The 22,242-nt window shown below is 36.0% G+C and overlaps 1 protein-coding gene across 1 annotated transcript; it reads left to right on the top strand.

Annotated features, from left to right (window-relative positions):
- The first annotated feature begins 1,257 nt into the window (after nucleotides 1–1,257).
- Nucleotides 1,258–21,398, top strand: LOC139133939 (ras-related protein Rab-10-like). Its single transcript, XM_070700735.1, has 5 exons — nucleotides 1,258–1,690; nucleotides 7,634–7,833; nucleotides 16,180–16,269; nucleotides 17,714–17,815; nucleotides 18,078–21,398. The coding sequence occupies exons 1-5, from the start codon at nucleotides 1,564–1,566 to the stop codon at nucleotides 18,162–18,164; spliced, it is 606 nt and encodes a 201-aa protein (XP_070556836.1). The 5' UTR covers nucleotides 1,258–1,563; the 3' UTR covers nucleotides 18,165–21,398.
- The last annotated feature ends 844 nt before the right edge of the window (nucleotides 21,399–22,242 follow it).

The following is a 22,242-nucleotide window of genomic DNA, read 5'->3' as shown; positions in this document are numbered from 1 at the left end:
CCAGTACAGAGAAAAACATCTAGAAACGTTTTCTGAAATGATATGTATAACTTTGGCGTCTTAAAAGCGTTTTAAACGCTCTAGAATGTTTGTAAGCTCCCCTGCTTTCGTAATGAACGTGAGTTTTTAGAGAAAATTTCTTTGTTCCTCGGCGTATAGCGTGTGTGCAGGGACTGTGATTGAAATAATCATTTACGCACCAATCAGGCAGCTTAAACCACCGCCTTTATGGCGAGTTTTACGTTACAGATTTAATCTGAGAAAGCGACCCTTTATTTCTAGTACTGAGCCCCTTCATTGTAGTGGTTATCTTTATTACCTAGACGTTTTTCAAAACATTAATTTTCCAGATATTTTATGGCTGGTTTTATTGTTAAGTCTGTTTTTTGTTTTAATAAGGTTTTGCATTAACTTTATTTTATTGGAGACTTTTATTGGGTGACCAAATTGAGGAGAATGGAAGTAGTTCTCCCTTAAGGCTTTGTCTTCCTTACTCATGTAAAAGGAAAAAAATCCCTGGGGATTTTCAGTAGGCTAATAGGTCTAGATACAAATGAAAAAAAGTTAAAATAATGCAGTGAAACTAAGACCGAAAATGACTGAAAAAACACGTGTTACCAGGATGTCGATTTTGGCTTTTAAAGGTTCAACTTCGAAAGAACATCGTATCACATCTCGGGAAATATAATTTGACATTTCCTCGTCTAAGACACTTTCTCTTTCGAGTCAGAATCGTCCGTGAAAAACAAGATTCACTGGACATTGTTATCAAGCTTTATTCGATTAATAAAAGAGTAGCCTAATAAGAAAAAAGACGATCAAGGAAAGAGATATAAAACATATACATGAGCGCCACTGGTATGTCACTTTTTGCTGGGGGCAACATTCGAAATCAAACGGTAACGGGAAGAAAATGCCTCAGCGAAACTGCTCGAAGAACAAAAGTGGTCCGTTGCTAATATTTTTTACATTTTCACGGCATCACCTTTATTTTAGGATCTTTTAAGCTTACGTTTCACAAATGCCTCGTTTCTGTAATTTTTTGCGACGTGGTATCCGTGCATGTTGCGAAAGAGGACCCGGTGTTTGCCGTTACGGCATACCAGTCACTAGGACTCTATCTCTTTGGTTCGAATAATAAAAGATCGCCGATCTGGTTTTTGTACGCCCGCCCGACATGTCACAGTCAAGCAGCAAAGTCTATCTGAAGATCACCTGACGTTTTAGAGCAAAATCCCCGGATGTTATTAACATGTTAGGGTATGACATCATAGGTCAAAGGTTGATACCCTGTTTCTGAATTTCCGTTCTATCCCATGCTCCTGCAAATGCCGCCGACGCAATTCGGATGGGTGAACACACTTTATAAAACGACAACCGATTCTGCTGAATGTACATTCAGAAGGTTAACATTTTAGTGAAATAACGCTTTTGATTGAAATCTTACGAAGAATTAACAACCGGAAGTGTCACATTTTGGTAAATTGGACTAAGGTACCGGGTACGCAGCCATTTTGGATTTGAAATCAGGAATATACACTCGAGTTAGCAAACATTGTAATTATGGCAAAGAAGACATACGACCTCCTGTTTAAACTTTTGTTAATCGGAGACTCTGGTGTGGGAAAGACCTGTATCCTCTTCAGATTTTCAGACGATGCGTTTAACACGACGTTTATATCAACGATAGGTAAGTTGCTAGTTTGTTGTGCTTTTGAGGTGTCAACATAACTCGTGACACGAAAGTCTGTCTCGGTCAATGGGTGTCCGGTTGGCAATGTCATCGTCGTATATGCTGGTTTTCTGAGTTCTGTTTATTCATTTGTTCGATAAACGAATTTCTTTCACCAGCTTCCGAATACCGAACAAGATCGTTTGTATTATTATCAAAGTTCGTCGTCCTTTCCCAACACTGTACAACGTCGCGTTCGGGTGAATGTTCTCAATGTACCACACCTACATTGTACTGTAGGCTGATGGCGCTAGGCGGGACATTACGTCGTTGTTACATGTCTTCTCACTAGAGCTGGCGATAACAGGGAACTTGCAGTCCAGCCTTCAAACGTGAGAATACGTCATAGTCTTGGTATTGTACAGACACTATCTTAAGTCTGTCCTGACACAAGTTACTGTCTACTTTAATCAAGCATTGTTGGGTGATTCATGGGATAGCTCGTTTATCGAGATATTGTTGCCACGTCCATTGCTTCCCCGGCTACTGACCAAATAAAGTAGATTGATGCGTACAGGGCCTTTCCTGGCTACGATTGAAAACATGTAGAATCGACCAAATCACGTTAGGAATATTGAAACTCTCATGTCTTTACCTTCACTAACGTATCAATGATATCTTCAGCTATTTTCATGGATGTATACTTTACTCACACTGGACAGGAGTAAACAAGCCAAACATATATTCATGGTTTTGATCGTTTCATGGAATTGTACCTTAGTTTAGGACTACACACATGCTCATAATAAAAGAAACATGTATACTCAGTGTTTTCAAAATTGAAAACCTCCTGTCACCGTGAATGCTTGAATTCTGTGGACATCCTGTAGATGTTCAAAATACTATCTTCAGCATTTCAGGAAAGGTGTAGTCTAATGCATCTTTCATTCTTGAACCTACAAAGAATAGATTAAGGTAGCGACTCGGGTTCATTGTCACTTATTTTCAATCCTCATTTTCACAAAGAAGACGTGGTCACACACCCGACATGTGGTACTTTTTTTATCTGCTCGGTCAACGAAGAGTTCAGAAAATTTGTTAGTTTTTAAAAACAGTGCGCATACGGCTGTTTTACTCAAAAACACGTGTTTTTTAGTTTTTTTACTCAAAAAAGTGTAAGTACAAATCTCCAATCGGCCTTGGTGATCTGTTTACGGCAATCGACGGCTGGGTATACTGGCAAAAAACCGTGTCCCGGATTTTTGAAATTCGCTTTTGTTTTCGCACAATGCCCCTTCAAAGTGTCAACTTGACGATTTTTGCATAAATTATCGGCCTTTGTTCACGTTTGTCAGGATATCTTCACTTCCAGGCCTTTTATCGGAAATCTGAGACACTGTCTTTCAGATATATTCATTCACTGTCCACAGGTGAAAAATCAGGCTAATCTGTCCAGGCGCCGCCGACTTATACTTATTTGAATAATGTACGCACTGCCAAAAACGGAACTGAGAAAATCGACGATTTGTGTAAACGACCTATGCGTCACACATTGTGACCAAGAAGTCCGACTCGCGCACCATTTTCTGCGAATTTTCTTACACCAGGACTAAGTTGAAATATTTAGAGTCAGTTTTGGGAATTTTGAATATGTTTAGGATTGCAGATCGTGTGAAAATAGAAAGAAATTATACACTGAACTGGCAAATGCTTAGTGCCAGCAGTGGGTGGTATTTACACAACAAACACAAAGGGGTACTTAGCGATTTAATCCATTTTCGGAACGTTTAACTAGCATATTAACTGTATACTGTTGTCTCAACGGTTACAATCTGGTTACCAGAGTTCACAGTCAAGACGAAGACGTCGAAACTTGCGTAAAAAAGTCTATCCGATCGAGACTTATGTGCTGTCGTCGCGCGATCGCGTCGGGCATTCACACTCAAGTTGTCTACTTCCTGTCTCGCGATCGGCAATTTATGCAGGTTTATGCATGTTCTTTGTGAAAAGTGATTGTCAAGTTCATGTTAGCGCCGACACTGTGCGAATGGGACGTCACTTGCTAGTTTTCCTACCTCAAGATGAGACGAACACACGTAACTCTTGACAACATAAAATATCTGTCGTATTTTCTTAGCTTTTGCACCGCACTGCAAACTTGTCGCCCTTCGTTACGACGGGAGAGATTGACTCATGTTATTTTTTCAAACTTTATTTATATGTGTTCTTGTACCGATTTTATCAAACTAATAATATCACGCCGTAGCGTAGAACAGTGCAGGCTGTCATCGACAGCGTGTTCCGAGAGACAGAGTATCGACTAGTCTACAGTGGAGTCACTCGACTTGCGCAATACCAGCGCACACATAATTATTTCGGAGATTTTTACTTTTAGTCAAACTTTCGATGACTGCCCTCATATATCAAAAATTGCTAGTTTCAGCACTTCTAGAAGTTGAGCCGGTTTGTTGTACGTTCAGTGTTGAGGTCCGGCTAGCAGCTGTGGAGTCTGCTGGTATTATTGATAAGTTTAGACAACACGCACACAAGAATCATTTGTGAACCCTCGCAATTCACGTTTGACGTAATTTAAATTTTGGGTTATATTTAAAGAAAGAAAAGGCATGAAATAAAAAAATATTTGCATTTCGTTTCGAAAAATTAGCAGATCGGTGAACTTGCTCTTGTGAATCTACATTATGTGTGTATGAACTCCTGCACTGGCTTGGGAAACTCCTTGACATAAATGTCGCGTGATGTCGGGTACGGTGTTGTTCAAGGTTTCTCAGCAGACACGAAAAGACTGCACGATAGAAAACTCGAGTTTAAAATATAAAAGAACACGATACTAACACCAAGCATGTACAGCAAGAGTGATAAAATTATCGCAACTAACAGAAGTTTCATCTCGCTCAGGCTAATTTTTGGACTCGGGTATGTAATCAGCATAGCCTAATATGTTCGAAAAGCAGCGTGTCAAATACTTTCATAGTTGTTGAACTGAGCACGTCTCCGTTATCGTCTGCGTCCTCGGCCAAATCTGACTCTTCACTGCATTCTTGATCGTTATTGCAGGGAGTATGAGCCAAAGTCGGACTGTTTTACATTTAAATCGACCTTTGCGCACGTTGCCGTCTTTTTCAGGTCCGCTTTTGTGGACCTCGCTTGCTTTTTCGACGGTACGGAGCGCGAGCGTCGGCTTTGGTCTGCTCGACGTGTTTGCCGTACCGATACATGCGGAGTTCAAAACGCTGGCTTAACGTTGAAGCTAGCGCATGCGCACTACACCGCAAAGCCTATACATAATCTCTGCGTGTTTATCAAAGATATCGTGGTCGGTAATCCGCGACCGTTAAGACAAAGGGAAATAATGGCACGCGGTGTAGCTGATAGTTTGTCATTTTAGTAATATTTCAGGAATTTCCCGGTACGATGTGACCCAACACCTTTCCCCAAAAGAAAGACCACGTGTCAGTGGTTCGAAATTTGAAATAAAAACAAAATTGCTAAAATTGACCTTTGAACCTGAGTCGCATCGTTAAGTCAAGGTCATAATGAGATTTAATCATTAGCACATTAATCAAGAGTACTGTTTTGATTTTACAACCTATTGATATACATGTACTTGAAAGACTTTCAAGGTTCTGTTTTGAAACAATCAGCATCATTCATTCATGTTGCATGGTTAAACCATACAAACTTTTCCACACATTAAAAGTCAAATGGATTTGGACACTGTTGTCGGTGTCCTGTCAAAAACTTGCTATCTGATCACACACAGATACTCTACAGAAGAGTAGGCTGGATATCAGTAAAGTTTTGGACATTTTCTTCATAATTTGATTTTGAGTCTTTGATCAGTGAGCATCTCATTTTACAGCACTAATAATGTTTCATATCAGTCAGTCAGAGAACACATAGATGTGAAAGTTTTTTGTGGATTTCGCTGTCACACACCTCATAGAACATCAAACATTCTTATCAGAGAAGTGTCAATGATAATCAAGTAAATTCTGTTTGATGCATAATTGTGAGCTTAAAAATATCTTCTTCAATAGAAATGCGTCCAATTAGGGAGATGTAGGGAGATGTCCCTTGTAACAGGTTTCGTTTTTGTATGCTTTCAATACTGTTTAAACATTTTAATTACTTCATGAAAGAAAATGGCAGTCTTCAATTCCTATTGAATCTCCCATAATCTCATGCACTACAGTGTAGTGTAATTAGCCTGCATAAGTTAATGTGGTTTCACCATTTTTCTTTCTGTAATTGACTAGTCTTTGTATAGTTCTCATTTACGTGTATACAGTGAAAGGGAATATTAAAACAGTTCAATACAATATCTGAAAATGTGCAAATGGAGATAACAAAGTTCTCTCTTTTTCTTGAAAAATCGTCATCAACCTAAGACAGTAGATTTTATAATTTTGGTTTGTGTTTTTCCATGTTTCAAGTTACATATCATTCCCATAAAAATTTCTGTTTATGATTATTGGAGTTTGTGTTCATTCAGTAAGCATGGGTACATATTTCATTGATTCATAACACTGGTATACATGTGTTTACTGTTCTCTTAAAACTCTTTGAGCACCAAAGTCAGTTTGTGTTGACCTTATGAAATATACGTCTGTCAATTTTTTAGCTCATATTTGGTATGTATATAAATACCAAAAAGAGCTTATACGGTGAGTCGGTGGCGTCTGTATGTATGTATGTATGTGCGGATGTATTTTTTCAAATGTTTGCAAACATTTTGATAAAAAACTGCAGCCAATGAGATGTGATGTTCATTTGGTCCATAATTATCAAAAATATTACAGAAGAATTCATAAAATTCGCTAAAATGTTGCACTAAAATTTTGGTAGGAAAAATTGCAGCACTGTTCATTTCTGATTTATATCTTGCCCTAGTGTTTTCCTCATAGCAATGTTACTGTCCATGTACAAGTCATGTGATTTAGATTTCATACTTAAAGGCCCTGCTCAGTATAAATTCACCATAACAGGAAATACTTCAACATATGTATATTGTAGGAAATCCAAGTAATATTATATTCAAGTAGGAACTGTGGCCTATGGATAAAGGACAGTCTTTTTGTGCAAAACTCTTGGCTGTAAGCCTGGTTGTGTTAACAATAATAATACAGTTGCCATATTTACTTTTCAAACTTAAGGCAAGGTAAATCTTATGTAGGACATGATTTTTCACATGACTCGGAATATTATGTAGCAATTTGGTATTGTTCTTTGTGTTCCTTTGTCCAGTCTAGTTAAATATTGATGTTATGCAATGAATATCGATACAGAGAAATTATTGCTCCAGAACTGTCACCGTATAATTATGCACATTGACAGTACTCAAAAATCAAAAATCAGTGTTGGTAATTTTGTGCGGTGCCTACAGTATTGTATTTACGGTAGCTTTACTTAGTGGTGTTTATTGAACTCTGGTATCAAGCCTCAAGCTGCTTGTGTCTTTAAATATTTTCACTCTGTATCAGATAAGTCTTTGCTATGTAATTGGCATTCTTCAGTAACTAGATATTTCTTGATCAGCCTACTTTTGTTCTGTATATCAAAATTCAAAGGAGCGTTCTGAAAAGAGCATGCTGTATAGTGAAGGAAGTACCCTTCTGACACAAGGTCTCTGTTCCAGCTCCATTCTTTATTCAAACCAAATTTAGATCATACGTGTATGTTGCGTGTTACTTTGATGGTCACCTTTTCAGCTTTGACCTTCCAACATGAAGAATTTTATCCATTGATTGACCATGTTACCATGCCAACAATTGTTACCTTCCCCGTTGACTGGCTGGAGGAACAAGTTTTGGAAACTTCTTTTTTTCCTCAGAATAATTTATAAATACCAATGGATAATAGCTGTTTACATGTTGTCACTAAACATAACATTGTTTTTTGCAGATTTCAGTACTTTGATAAGATATGTTCTCATATTTTCAGGAATTGATTTTAAAATCAAAACAGTTGAATTGCAAGGAAAGAAGATAAAACTACAGATATGGGACACAGCTGGTCAGGAGCGTTTCCACACTATCACAACCTCCTACTACAGAGGGGCCATGGGAATTATGCTGGTCTATGACATCACTCAACCTAAAACCTTTGACAATATCACAAAATGGCTACGAAACATTGACGAGGTAAGCATTTACCTTATATCAGGCAATATTACCGTACATTGCAGCCCAGACCTTACTGTTGACAGATTTGTACAGTACAATTTTGGTCAGTAGAACATTGGTATATCAGCTGTGATATGCCAAACAGGTACAGATGTTTGTGTATGGAAATATCACCATACCTTGCTTGAGAGTAATGGAAGATACCATGCAGATAAAGGGATGCCAGGGTTCTGTCTGAAGGATGTAGTAAGTCAAACCATTTGGATATTCATGTCCATTGGAATGTTGATCTGTACAGACATCATACCGATATGATATCTGTGTATAAAACCATCAAAGGTATCTTAGAATCATACTTGTCATGTAATCAAGTAGAACTTAAATGACTCCAGTTTGATGTCTGTTCATTCTCTAATTGACTGTGAGAATACTTAAGTATTACAAGTGACAGATATCCAACCATATGGTCACCACATATGGAATATCTGTATATCGAATCATAGGGATGTCATAATATTATACTTGCAGGATATCAATCAGTATATCAAATCATAGGGATGTCATAATATTATACTTGCAGGATATCTGTATATCAAATCATGGAGATGTCATAATATTATACTTGCAGGATATCAATCAGTATATCAAATCATAGGGATGTCATAATATTATACTTGAAGGTATCTGTATATCAGGTTACAGTTCCAGGTAATGTGTTTCTGTATTTTGGAACAACCAATGGTTGGTTGTACTAGTTTTGCCACCTTCAGGTACCTATGCTGGCCATTGTCATATCTAGATGTATATGTGTATGTGTGTGCATGTGTGTATGTGTGTGTGTGTTTTCACAGTACCCCCGAAATCATGGTAATATTTTTCCCAATTAGTGTGTGACTTTGTGTGTGTTTCCGGTTTTCGTACGTAACAAGGATTTTTACAGAGCCTGTATATCATATGGAATTATTATTTGTTCATAATAGACTTATGTATGACTGTATATACATATCTAAAAGGACGCCAAGTTATGAAGGATAACAACAATTGCTTTGTTGAAATTAAAACAATCAGAAAAACCTCAAACACCCATGGTGCACAATAGCTTAACAGTCCAGTGAGTGACATTGAAGTCTGACCATTGTTCATGTTGTTTTAAGAGGAAATGGTTTAATTCTGTAAAGCAAAGTACTTGTGGGTTTGAATTTCATTTTTTTTTTTGCATTTACTGCCTAAAAACATCAATGACCAGGAAAAGTATTAGTAAAGTACAAAAAATGTAGAGAAGTTATTACATGGCATTGAATAAACACTTAATGGGAATTTTGTAAAATTCAACAGACTTTTGATTTCTGTGGGCCACTTACAGATAGTTTTGCATGTCACTTGTATTGTAATCATACAGTGTGTTGCTGTTTGAACTGCACTCAATATACTGGTATATTCACAACATTCACATGTAGAAGTATCCTGTGTTTTTCTTCTTTGATTTTAAAATGTTCTGTAAATTCTCATTATTACCCACAATGCACAAAGAAAGTTGTCGTGACAACTTGACACCTTTCGTCTCATTCGATGCTTGTTTGCATGTTAATTTAATTCCTGTTTTATGTTCAGTGAACCAACCATGGCAAATTACAACTAGATTTGTTTCATCGAGGGATGATAAAATGCTGAAACTTGTGAAAGTTAAATATGAATTTTAAGTTACAACCAGCCAGATTAAATACACCCACATATTAACATAATTGCACTTTCACATGTAGTTTGATATAATTCTAATTACAACAGACTCAACTAGAAAATATGTGAAAAAATTTTGATTATTAGTCTGTGTGTTTGTATCATATTAAACTGCTGTTGACCACTGAAAAGAAAATATTTTGCTACAAATTTGAGTGGTGTGTGAATGAATTTGCAGTTTTTTGTATGAGAAGATTTTTAATTAAATTCAGTGCACTAAGCAGCCAGTGCCTGGTACTGTAATCACTTTGAGCAAATGAAATCTCACTGGCTTCTAGTTCTATTTCCTCCTATACATGCAGACACATGTATCCTCATAAACACTTTCACTTTTCAAGCAAGATTGATGACCAGGTTCCAATTGTCCCCATCAACAGAGTGTAAATTAATGTACTCACTGAATTCCAAGGAGCGGTTGATGATAATATACTATCATCATTTAAGTCTGCTTCAAGAAAATAATTATATCATCAAATGATAAATCAGTTTTGTCATGGGTGAAATTTTAGCAAATCAATAATATTATCCTTGAATGTGAAGTTTTGTCCAAGTCAGTGATGCTAAACATTTATTATTCAATATTATCAAGTTACCTAGTTATCTGTTTTGATGAAGCGGCGTTCAGCTTGACCTTTCACCCCTGTAACAATATATCCTGATATTCTGCACATCCAGGAAGTGTTTAGCTTCATTGAATTCTGGCAAATTGTCAAAAATGGAAAACTGCTGACAGGAGTTCCTGTGTCTGTTGAATCAAACAACAAAAGACGAGAGAGATTTATGTCTTGGCCTTTCTATCTTTTTTCCATCACAGAATTTTAACTATTTAGAATTTTAAATTTAAGTGCAATTAGTGTTTAGAATATTCTATCAAGGTTATGTTGTAACTGCATATCTTTATCAAGTATGTGTACTATAATTTACAAAATGTGTGATTTTATGAAATTTTTATTGTTCAAATTTTATGAAAATTCGTGACATTGAAACACAGCAGATAATCTTACAAGAACATTGAATATAGCCTTCCCACTGTGACATTGTATTAGCACTGTAAAATTTCAAATTGGTCTCTCATGCTCTTGTCTTCAGAGTGAAGAATGTCCATTTTGTATTTCCTTTGAAAGCACTTTGACAAAATGTTAAAAATCATTGATATATCAGTATTTTTGAATGAAAACATGTCATCAAGATGTTTCATCAAGAACTTCTTACATTTAATATAAATCTGCAACTGTTGAACTTCCTGGAAAATTACGGTCAATATTTCATGTTGTATTCGTGATATAGAATATTGTAAGAGGTATCTATTGATATCTGTAACTTATTCATATAATTTAATTTATAAACCAAATGCCGCTGCCAGTCTCTTTTTAAGAATGGATACTGACTGTTCCTTGTTTAATTCCATGGGAAAATAGGTTAAATTATGAAAATTGTAAGATTTGTCAGGGTTCTATGAAAACTTGAGCAAAGTCTATCAGAAACCATAAACAATGTACAGACAGGAAATAGTTATGCAATATGTAGCAAGGTGGTTTGAATTGTTGTCAAAGAATACAACTTGTTGCAGATTCACAAAACAGACAAAATTGAGGGCAAGTTTTGGTGGCTTGGTGACTCACTTTTAGAATATGATCAATTTGCCCTGAAGGTTAGATACATCATCTGAAATTTTGATGTATCAAATTTCCAGACGTTCAATCATCATCCAAACTACTTTGCCACATCATTTCAGGTTCACATGTTGACAGTTACTAATCATTGATTAATGTTGCGCAGCTTCTGAAAAGAAGTGTACAGATACGACAAACCACTCAAAGCCACTCAAATTACCCATGAATCCCTGCTAGTGTATTTTTATATTTTCCTCGTGTTTGTTTTGTATTATGTGGATCTGTTTTCATTTATTGTATAACCCTGTTTTATTCCTCCAGGAATTGTGTGTTAATAAGGTATTATTATAAATGTGTAATTAGGAATTTTAGTTGTATTTCTGAGAGATTTGCATGAAGTATAGTTGATATGCAGTCTTCAAACACCTTAAACTTTGATGGTATGGAATGAAAGAAACTGTTCAAAGTCACTATAACTCTGTGACTTCAATTTTTTTTATAAATAATGACTGTTTTGCAGAGATTAGTATTTATGCAGCTATCATGTACTAAAGAGGAATTTTAAATCATGATGTGACACATTGTTACTTCAATAAAAGTCCTGTTCATGATCATTTCATCTATTCTGCCAATGATTACAAGTATTACTGATGTTTATAAAACCTTCTGTTTAAAATGAATTGCCTCGTGAATGTTGTTCATGATGGCAACGCCCTGTGAATATTGAATCATATATAATCACTTTATCCATTCAGGATTTTCATTTTGATCCATGGAATAACAAAATACCAATACTCATCATTCAACAGAATCTGTCCGTTACTTTGCATTTATTGTGTTTTCTAGTTTCATTTATACCAGGATGGTGTCATCAGTTTTTAGATTTGAGAATGATTAATTACGGCAAAATAGGATACTGGTTAGTGAACGTCCATGCGGTGTGGAGTTCTATGATATGCAGATAGTAATATCAATGACAGTAGGACTGTGATGTAGACAGCAAAGTACATGTGTCAATGTCAGAATAGGTAGTACTGCTGATGTAGACAGTAGTGTGGCATGGACAGTGATGTCACCAACATTGGGAGGGAATGTAGATAGCAATGTCACTTACAGTGTGAAAGCTCTGTCATCAAGTTGACTGATATTAACACCTATGTATCTATTCATCATTGAAAATCCTTACCAACTATATTGTACTGCGCATATAACATGTAACGTTACGTAATCATCTTCATATAATATCTGATTGTATCGGCATTTTCTGTATCTTGGCTTTTGCTGTAAAGGCAGATTCTTAGAATTATTACTCAAGGGGAATCAAAAGTATATTTCCATGAAAAGTGCTCAGATTCAACCAGCCCATACAGGACTCCTTGACCGGAACAAATTTTATTATAGCTTCATATTTGAAGAAGCTATCTTCCTTAGCCAAAAATTTATGATACATTTGATACAGGTTATGTGCTTGTAGGGAGGTTGCTTCTCAAGAATACTAAAATAATTCTGAGAAAGCATGGCAAATTGCTAAGACATGATAAGTGACAAAAACCATGACAAAGTAGAAAAAGGTGGCTATAAGTTACTCTGAAAAAAGAAATGCAACAATATTACAGTGAATGTACATGTAGAAGTGAATATGTGACATTTATGCTGATAAGGGTTTAATATGTGAGCAAGTTTGCTTTATCTGTCTATGAGATGATTGTCACTTTCACATTTGTTAAGATTCAACGAAAGCATTCCTGTTGTATGTTGTTCTGCTTCTACATTCCACTGTTTGTGGTCATGAAGTATTGCGCTATTCTTCAGACAATGGTTTAAAAATGTGTAAAATGACTTTGTGACAATTTTATGAGATCACAAAGATTATAAATAATTTGAAGGATTGTGCCATTGTACAAACAAGATTGATTGGTCCTCTGCATCCATTGTGGAATTTCTTGAAAATTTCATGTGTTATACACACGTTACCAGTGATATGATGAGCAAGGCCAGAAAATTTCTATTTTGCATGTCATAGATATGAAATGATGACTTTACCTTGTGTCACTATAGAGATGAGAATGTGAACTCATTTCTGATATTGTTTTGTTGATCAAAACTTTTCTGTTTAGCAGAGAACACTGAATAACTGCAAGTCACCATTGATTACTACTGTGGTTTGGAGTTTGGCACTATAGAAATCCATTTAATTGATTGATGGATTGATTGATTATAAACTTTTCTGAATCTAGATTGAGAGATTCAGTCGTGTGTAGGTCCAGGGAGCTGTGCCATCTCTGACCCTAACCTCAAATCAATGTAGTTATGTACACAGATATGGTGCAGCATGAATACATCAGTGAATCTTTTGTCTATTCTGAGTCGTGAGGTCATGAAACTTTTCCAAAACATTGCAACTTCTTCATTCCTTTATTACTTTGATAAACATTTGAATGAGAATAACCAACTTATTTTTAATTGTTTTGGAATTACAACCCGTGACCTTTGCCCAAGGTCCATTTATTCATGTCTATTTATAGGCTGTTAGTCACATGCCACACCACTGTGACAGTAGTGTCCATTGTATTGAAGACTGTATACCTGGAATTTGTTCACCAAACAACATACAATGTACATGTTTAAGTGTCCTTATAAATGACATCGGGTAGTGTTTTTCGTAGAATGAGGTCATTTTTTCAGTTTCACTCTGAAGTCAGACAATTTCAGTTTCTATCAATTATAGAGAGTTGTAAGAAATAAACAGAGATGCTTGACAAATATTTAATAACAGATATTACAAACATCAATTTTGACATCGTGTGGGAGTGAACTTATGACCCACTGAATTAACTTTATTGATTTTAAGGACATTAAGATAGCAGGGAGACTTTGTCAGTTTGAAATATAGTATGGTGTTTGTTTTCTGAAGTGAAATCATAGAATGTGAAGTTACATAGGCTTTACTAACAGCACTTCTTTGTGATATACTGTGTTGCAATTTGCATTTCCTGCCAAATGAAACCACGATCTTTTGCTATTTTTACTTCAAAATCTGTGACCTGCAACGTTCAAAACCTCATTCTTTTGACAAGTTGATTTACTTGAACCACTAAATTGTTTCAGATTTATTTAAAATTGTTGATCACAATATCCAACAATCGATTTATTCATGTAAAGTTTGAAGGCCGTGACCAATCTTGGTTATTGAAAACCTTTACTCAGAACCAGAATTTGGAATTTTCCAATTCACAAATATTCCCATATTTCAATGAATATTTTTAATCCAGTGATATTAATTCTATCAAATTACAATGTATTTTCAAATTACAAGCTTTTTGTCAGTCCAAGGAATGTCTTTTCGAAAAAGTTACTTTTCCGAGTTGAAAACGTTTCCTCCAGCATAGTTTATAGTTACACGAGAAAAAAGCATCAGAAATTGTGTCAGTTTGATGCTGTCGCCAAGAATGTGACATTTTGATCAGGAAATCGTTAACACATGGTGGATTTCCTCATGAAAGTTACGTCTTATGAGGAAGAGGAAGGGCAAGGGAAGTGTTGAAATAATAAGACACATCACTCTGCCATGAGTCAGTGTCCAACTCTAGAACAGCTCACACAAGATTCAAGTGTCGCCACTTCACCCATGATGCAAAACTAGAATACATAAATGGGAAATGATAGGCCTCATCCTGCATGAGTTCAGGACGACTTTTATGACATATCCTTGATTTGAAATCATTGCATGTCCTTGATAAATTTGATATCTCATTGAAAGTGAATAAAGTTGTTAAACATATGACCTGTCAAATGCCCTGTACACGGATAGGATAACTTGGATAAAGCCATCCGTGGCTTCATGGAGCTAGATAGAGTAGAATTATTAACCCTTACCCTGCCAAGTTAGTATGTCACCATCAGGTCAAGTTTGTTAACCATTTGAGCGCTGCAATTTTTCCCACTAAAATTATAGTGTGCAACATTTCACAAATTTTATAAATTTTTCTGTAATTTTTTTGACAATTTTTGACCAAATGAACATCACATTTTATTGGCTTCAGATTTATATCAAAATTTTAGCAAAAATTAGAAAAAAATTGACTGGTGTATATTTTGGTATAGGCAACAAACATTGACTTTGGCTCTCAAAGGGTTAAAACTAGTGAAGCACAACATGTCAGTGTCTCATATGGTCCATTTTGACAAAATATTATACATTTGAAGGCCCCTGGAAACAGAGATACTGTAAACATGATTTGCACAGACTTAAAAAAGCAGCTAGAACAGACCAAGCCCAGGGAATTAAAATTCATATGGTGTTGGCTTAAACTGATTTTTACTGACTTTGCAGATGGGGAAGTGATACTGTCTGGCAGAAAAAGGGTTAATATTAAGACACTTAGCTGTGTGTGAAAGGTTTTTTAAATGCACACAGAAGAATAATTCTTAGGAAACATGATATTGCTTCACATGCACAAACATATAACAATTTGAACCGTGTGATGTCAAAGTCTGTACGCAAGCTTACATAGACCAGAGACCATAGACACATATTTTGCCTTTGAAAAAATGGTCAATAAAGTTTAAAGCTATCGATTGGTACATGTAAGTTGATATGCATTTCAAAACAGAAATTTGAAACATTTGCTGTAACTTTCCGTCAAGAAAACCTTAAACGATGCCCTTGAGAAAAAAAAAACAGTGCTCACTGTGTGAAATTGACATTAGAGAAACAAGTATCCTAAAAATTACCAATATCTGAAATTCCAATCGACCGCTATACTTTGTATGAACTCAGTGGAGAAAAATTAGACATATTTTCATAAAAACAAGACATTGTAAACTTCATTTACTCAACAGATTTTAGAATTGGTCAACACAAGTAGCTAACCTGTCTTGTATCATGAAGTTTTCATTTATACATATCGGTTTTACCAGCTTTGATATCTGATAAATATTACAATGTACAAACAGTTTGTGATTTTTTTTATGGCAGAAAATGACAAATTTTCTAAATTTTTTTCATATTCAGCATGCAAATGAAGATGTTGAGAGGATGTTACTAGGCAACAAATGTGATATGGAAGATAAACGAATGATTGCCAAGGAAAGGGGAGAATCGGTGAGTAACATCTCATATCGTTTTCAAGCAGCCATTTTCTGGGACCATGATACTTAACTCTAAACCAAAGTTCATTTTGCCAATGTAAGATATTTCGAATAGACAAATTACAGGCAAAATGCCATTTTCTCTTGAATATTTAAACTATTTGGTGTATTTGCAATCTGGCATGAACTGTGTCAGTAAATGTATGGTTGGCGTGTGTAGAAATTAAATTCACAGCAACTGAAATCCCAAGCTGGAAGGTCATATGCAGGAAGTGCTGTATTTCCCTGACAGCCCAACTGTTGCTACATATTTCCCCAACATATTCTGGCTGTAGAAGCGCCCTCTATTGTCAGTGCAGCCTAACTCAGCAAGCAAGCTGGCATAGCCTGCAAGATCACGGTGTGCAATGTCTCTAGGCCAAGCCGTTGACCCCAGGGGGGTCGTTGAGGTCAATCTGTATTGGGCAAACAGCTGCATAGTAAGTGAAGGATTGTGAGAGAGCCTGGTAGAAATCAGACAATGGCAAAGTGATGCTTTAGTAATTTGAATTTCTGCAGTGAGGGGGCATCTGAATTGTCAAATCAGAAAGCCAATAGATAAATGGAATCAAACTGTAGCGGCCTTTGAATGAGTTGTTAGACGGAAGGGTCTCTACGTATGATTTTAGTTTAAAAGAACAAGTCTTTGTTTGTTCCCTCTCAGCAAGCCAAATCTGTAACAACATCTGTGCCAAACACGCTGAAGAATATGGCAGATTAAAAGTCAAATCATCAACCTTCAGATGTTGTGTTTGAGTTCCATATTCGTCAAACGGATACTGACTACTTACATATGCTTGCTGGATCAAGTATCAAATGAAATGAAACATGCTGAAGGTACTTTGAAGGGCAAGTTCATTATGTCTCAGCTCTACTGTAGACTCTCTTATAGCCCCTCATTGGCTACATAGTGTATCCCTTTCCTGTCTTGGTTTTTGACTTGTTCATCTCCAGTTTTCTTTAAACAGCTCTAATCTCACTTTTTACAACAAAGGGTTACGGCCATACTATAGCAGTGATAGGGTTAAGGTAGCCTGACTTGGCTACACCTACACATAGACCCTCCAAAATATGACCTACACGCAGAGCTGGCTCAGTCAGCTCATGGAAGGTATATTGGCCAAAATCAGAGATTTGAAGCTGTGTAGCATAGCAAGGTCTGTGACAGAATATATGATGATTTGTACTTATAATGAAAGTTATCTGTGAAGTTTTGTCTGTAACCTGTCAGCAAAAGGTCATACTTGTTTCTATACTGAAATGTGTCCCTGTAACTCAGAATGGTAGGTGAAATGTAAAACGAACAAGAACTCAAACAAAATAGTAAAGTCTTGGCATTAACATCACTCACCTTGTACAACACACAATGTTTGATGTGTGACAGTGTGTTTTTACAAAGCTTGTGTATTTCATTACAGATTTCAAGAGAGCATAATATTAAATTTCTGGAAACGAGTGCTAAGTCGAATATAAATGTTGAGAAAGCGTTCATGACGTTAGCTGAAGATATTCTAAGGAAGGTTAGTGTCTCACCAGACTATTTATGAATACTTTTATATCTGGACTTACCCAGCCTCCACATGTATGGTATTGTATGTCATTAGGGATGTTAACTTTGCGTATCCCATCTCTGCAGTGCCAGTGATATGTTGAATTGAGAACCAGAGATTGCACTTCAAGGATTTAAGTTTCTTGGCAGACATGATTCCACATACAAATATATTCTTTGATTTTCTGATATGTTACCAATATTTTTTGCTGTTTATTTTTTCTTCCCCACAGACCCCACAGAAAGACTCAAGTACAGATCCCAGTGCAGTCTCAGTTAGCAGAGAGTCAAGTTCTCGTAAAAATAGTGGCTGTTGTTGAAGTCCTTGCAAAATTTCAACCTAGAAAAACTACCAAGTAATCAAGTCTGGAAGTGGTTATTGTCAACTGCTTGCTGTGAAGAGCTTCCATCTCTTAATTCAACCAATGCCTGTAGCATGTCTCTCTACATTCACAACACAATCTCCCATTGTACATTCATTCCCACTGATCGATCCCAAATCTTTATGGAAAGAACCCAATGTGTCTCTCTACACTTCACTTCCCCCCCTCCCTCCCCCCAAAGACATGGTGAGATGGAATACTCCACTACAGGTTATAAAGTGGGACTATTCCAAACTACACGTAGCAAGGTGTGGGAATGTTTTTAAGTAAGAAGAATGACTGAATGCACAGTCAAGATTGTTTGTCAACATGTCAGATAACGGCTGTACCTAAAAACATGATAATTTCTTGTACAGTACCAGAACAAAAGCCATTGGATTATGCAACAATAATTTAAAAGTAGACTTTGTCTTTGAAAACTTTCATAATGCCAAGTTCAACACAAACCTTGCTACCATATGTTTCTTTACAATTTGTTCTGCACAGCATAGATACATACCACAAGATGCTAAGGTTTAGATTTACAGGCTTTCTTTCCTCCAATAATTTTCTTTCACAATTGAAGTCTGCCCATGATTCCCCATGAAATTGTCATTTTAACAAAATATAGAATATGGTATTGACTTTTCAGAAATGATAAAACATTGAAATACACATACAAAAATTATTTAATTTACATAATGAAATACATAGTTGATATAGTTTGAGATGCATGCTATTCCCTGGAATGTAGTGGCATTGATGGGGAATGTAGGAATAGCTGAAATACTGGGAAAATTAGCACCAACTGTACACTGTGGGTACAGACTGAAACAATTGATATGGGGATGATGGTGGAAAAAAATACACAAACGAACACCACTTACTCTATTTACTGTAAAAAGTAAGATGCTTGTTTCTTTTTTTCGAAATTCATCTCAGTCAGAAAGCGAGATTCTGAACTCTCACAGTGATTTTTGGCAGAGAAGTCAAAGACACAAGTGGTGATTACCACTGCTATTCATAAAGGATTGGGACATCCATCGGTACACACCCTCTGTAGCAATGCAAAGTTCTGTAAGCTTTGTTTTGATTGGCTGACATGCTTTGCGAATTCCTGTATGTTGTATATTGATTGGTGGTTGGCTCCAGTGTCCTGTGAACAATGTTTTTTAGCATCAATTTCATCACCAATTTCTCATACCCTTGATAGATGGAGATCATCATTGTGACTGTATTCATTCACTGTTTATACTGCAAGGTGACAATTTGTCAAAAGAAATTTGACAGTCTCTTCTTTGAAGTCGCCTCATTTGCTACAAAATTCTTATTCAAGTTTGCCATGAATCTTTTCAACAGTGATTGTAGTTTTTTTAACGCTGAAAATAGCAAAAATCAATTTCTTACAAGTCAATATTTCCGTTCAGGCTTTGAATTCAGAAATCAAAACTCGCAAAAATTCCTTCCAAAAGTTAAAAGACAGGGTACGTTAAAGCATCAAATGTACCTCTGTATTCTTTTAAGAAACCATGGTATACAGAAAAAGTATTGTGCAATTAGCTGACTATTTAGCTAGAAATTGAATACCCCTTATCCTACCCTCACAACTGTAGAATGGTATCACCCATTTTACATGGGTGGTTACCTTCACCCACAAGTGTTGCTCCCATATTGTAATGTAAAATTAATGGTGTTAACTAAATATTATTAGTCCTTTGAATATAGGGTCAAAGGTCAGGGCCTGATTGTAAAATAGTATGAGAACACTGGTGTGTAATTTAGTCAATAATTTTCTTTCTACAAGAGAAAGTTTCAATTTTATGTTCTTGTTTTAATTTGACCTTCTGTGAAATACATGAGTGGAAGTAATTTGTTGGAAAGCATAGACGGAATGTGTTACATTGTGAACCCAGAAAACAACAGTAGTCAGCATGTCATAGGGTGACTGACAGGTCATAGGTCACACTGTTGACCTGGCCAAAATATTGCAAAGTAACTTGTATGTACCTGAATGAATTAAGATTGAGCTTTAAGGTAGTATGCACCTTGAGATTGAAAGATTTAAACTTTTGCTCAAACGTTTCCCATGGACGCTAGAAACCACTTCTTTTGAAATCAAGAATGAAAATCAGGGGTCACCATGCAAAATTAGGTATCAGAGAAACAAATTGCCTGAACATTTACTGCTATTTAAAATTCGAAATGGCCACCATCCTTGTGTAACTCAATTGTGAAAAATAAAACTGTGGAATTCTGAAAGAATAAAACACAGCACGTCACATCTTGCACCGAGAGAAGTTTTGCAGAAACATAAAATTTGAAGATCACTTTGTTTAGGAATTTTTGTCCTTGGAAATTACATGTGTTAAATGTAACCTTACTGAAGAGATCTGGCACTGAAATTCTTCAAAGTTCCAGCTTTCTGATTCTGGTCTTGCAAATTTTAACTGTTATTTCTAACAAACATGGTGCCATATTCAATAAAAATAATCTCGCAAAAAAATAATAAAAGTAGTTGCATATCATATGTGCAGTGATCTTCTAATTATCGGTACGATAAGGATATATTTCCTCCAAGATGTGAATCACCAACATCAAAGTCTGACATCGACACCATGTAAAACCAGTTTTGGATATTAGATACTTGGTGATGTCCCCTTCAAACCATCCGTCTAGAGTTTTAATATTACCTATTCAGTTATTTAACAAGAATAGCTTCTTTTTTTAACTATGACACCTCCAAATCTTGAGATTTTGTAAATGCATGTATTGACACTGACTGTTTTCTGGGTTTTGCAACATTTCTAGTTGTCTGATTTCTGCAGGTATATTAAATTTACATCAGGATATGAAATTGTCAAGTTTTTTGCTGTTATTTTTGTTTTCCAAGCAATGTTTTGTAGATTTTTGGAAATGACTCAATTTTACTTCCATAAAAATCATGGAAATTGTTTTAGTTGCCATTATTAAATATTAACAAGCTATTACATGGACCTATTGTTATATACTGTACGTATTTTCAGAACCACTCGATTAGCACGATACCACACACACTCTTCTTCTGATGAAGGAGAAGAATTTTTTGACAAGAAGTTTATCGATAGTCATAAAGTGTAGGTGTAGTTCATCACAAATGTTATGTCGGTTCTTACGGTTGACAACAAATAAACTGACCAGCAATGTGTAAATGCATTTTGGATGTCACGTGTTGTTCTTAAGACTTTGTAGTCGATCTTGTTTTGTTTGAGAAAATGTGGTGGTGTCGTCTTGGTGTATTGTCTTTCCAGAATCAGAGAGTCTAGACTGGAAGAACCATCGCTCGAGGGCGCTCTTTATGCTTCCCCTCTTAGACGAGGGGAGCGTAGGGAGCATCCTCGAGCGACCGATCTTTCAAGTGTACAGGTGGCACTCAGGAAAATTTTCAAAAGATTTGTGCTGAAAACTGGTGGTGTGTGTTTGACATACAAGTCACATGGTGAGTAGTTTGTTTCAAACAATAAGTACTCCACAGCATAGAGTGTATTGGGGAGTGTATAATAATGATTTTACTTGATGCTCTTGCGTGTGTCTGTATGTGTTTGCTGACAATTTTAGAAGGATTCTACATTAAAGTATTGCTTCTAAGTTAACTATAAAATATTACATGAACTCATGTTTATTCCTAAAATAAAGTAAAGCCTTGTCCTTACTCTCAAATTATCAAACACCAAGATAGAAGGACACACAAATACATAAGTAAACTGCTCAACTGTATTGGAGCATAGACCCTGGAATGATCTATGGCAGGAATAAACCCTTGCAAGGAGCGCCCTCTATCAATGTCAGACATGAATTTTCATTTGGCCTTGCACATGGCACAACATTGTGCATGGTAGTATGAAAAGCTTGAAGATTTCTTATCTGATATGTAGGAAACAATGACAAGACAGTCGATACATCATTCATGTCAGAGTCTTTTGCAGACTGTCGCAAAAGTGATCGGTTTTCTCAGCATCCAAAAGTTGATGACCCTCACTGATGAAAGATTAAGTAACTC

The sequence above is a fragment of the Ptychodera flava genome, chromosome 5 (assembly GCF_041260155.1).
Source record: "Ptychodera flava strain L36383 chromosome 5, AS_Pfla_20210202, whole genome shotgun sequence".
Classification (NCBI taxonomy): Eukaryota; Metazoa; Hemichordata; class Enteropneusta; family Ptychoderidae; genus Ptychodera; species Ptychodera flava.
Note: the sequence above shows the minus strand (reverse complement) of the source record. Positions and strands in the feature narration are given on the sequence as shown.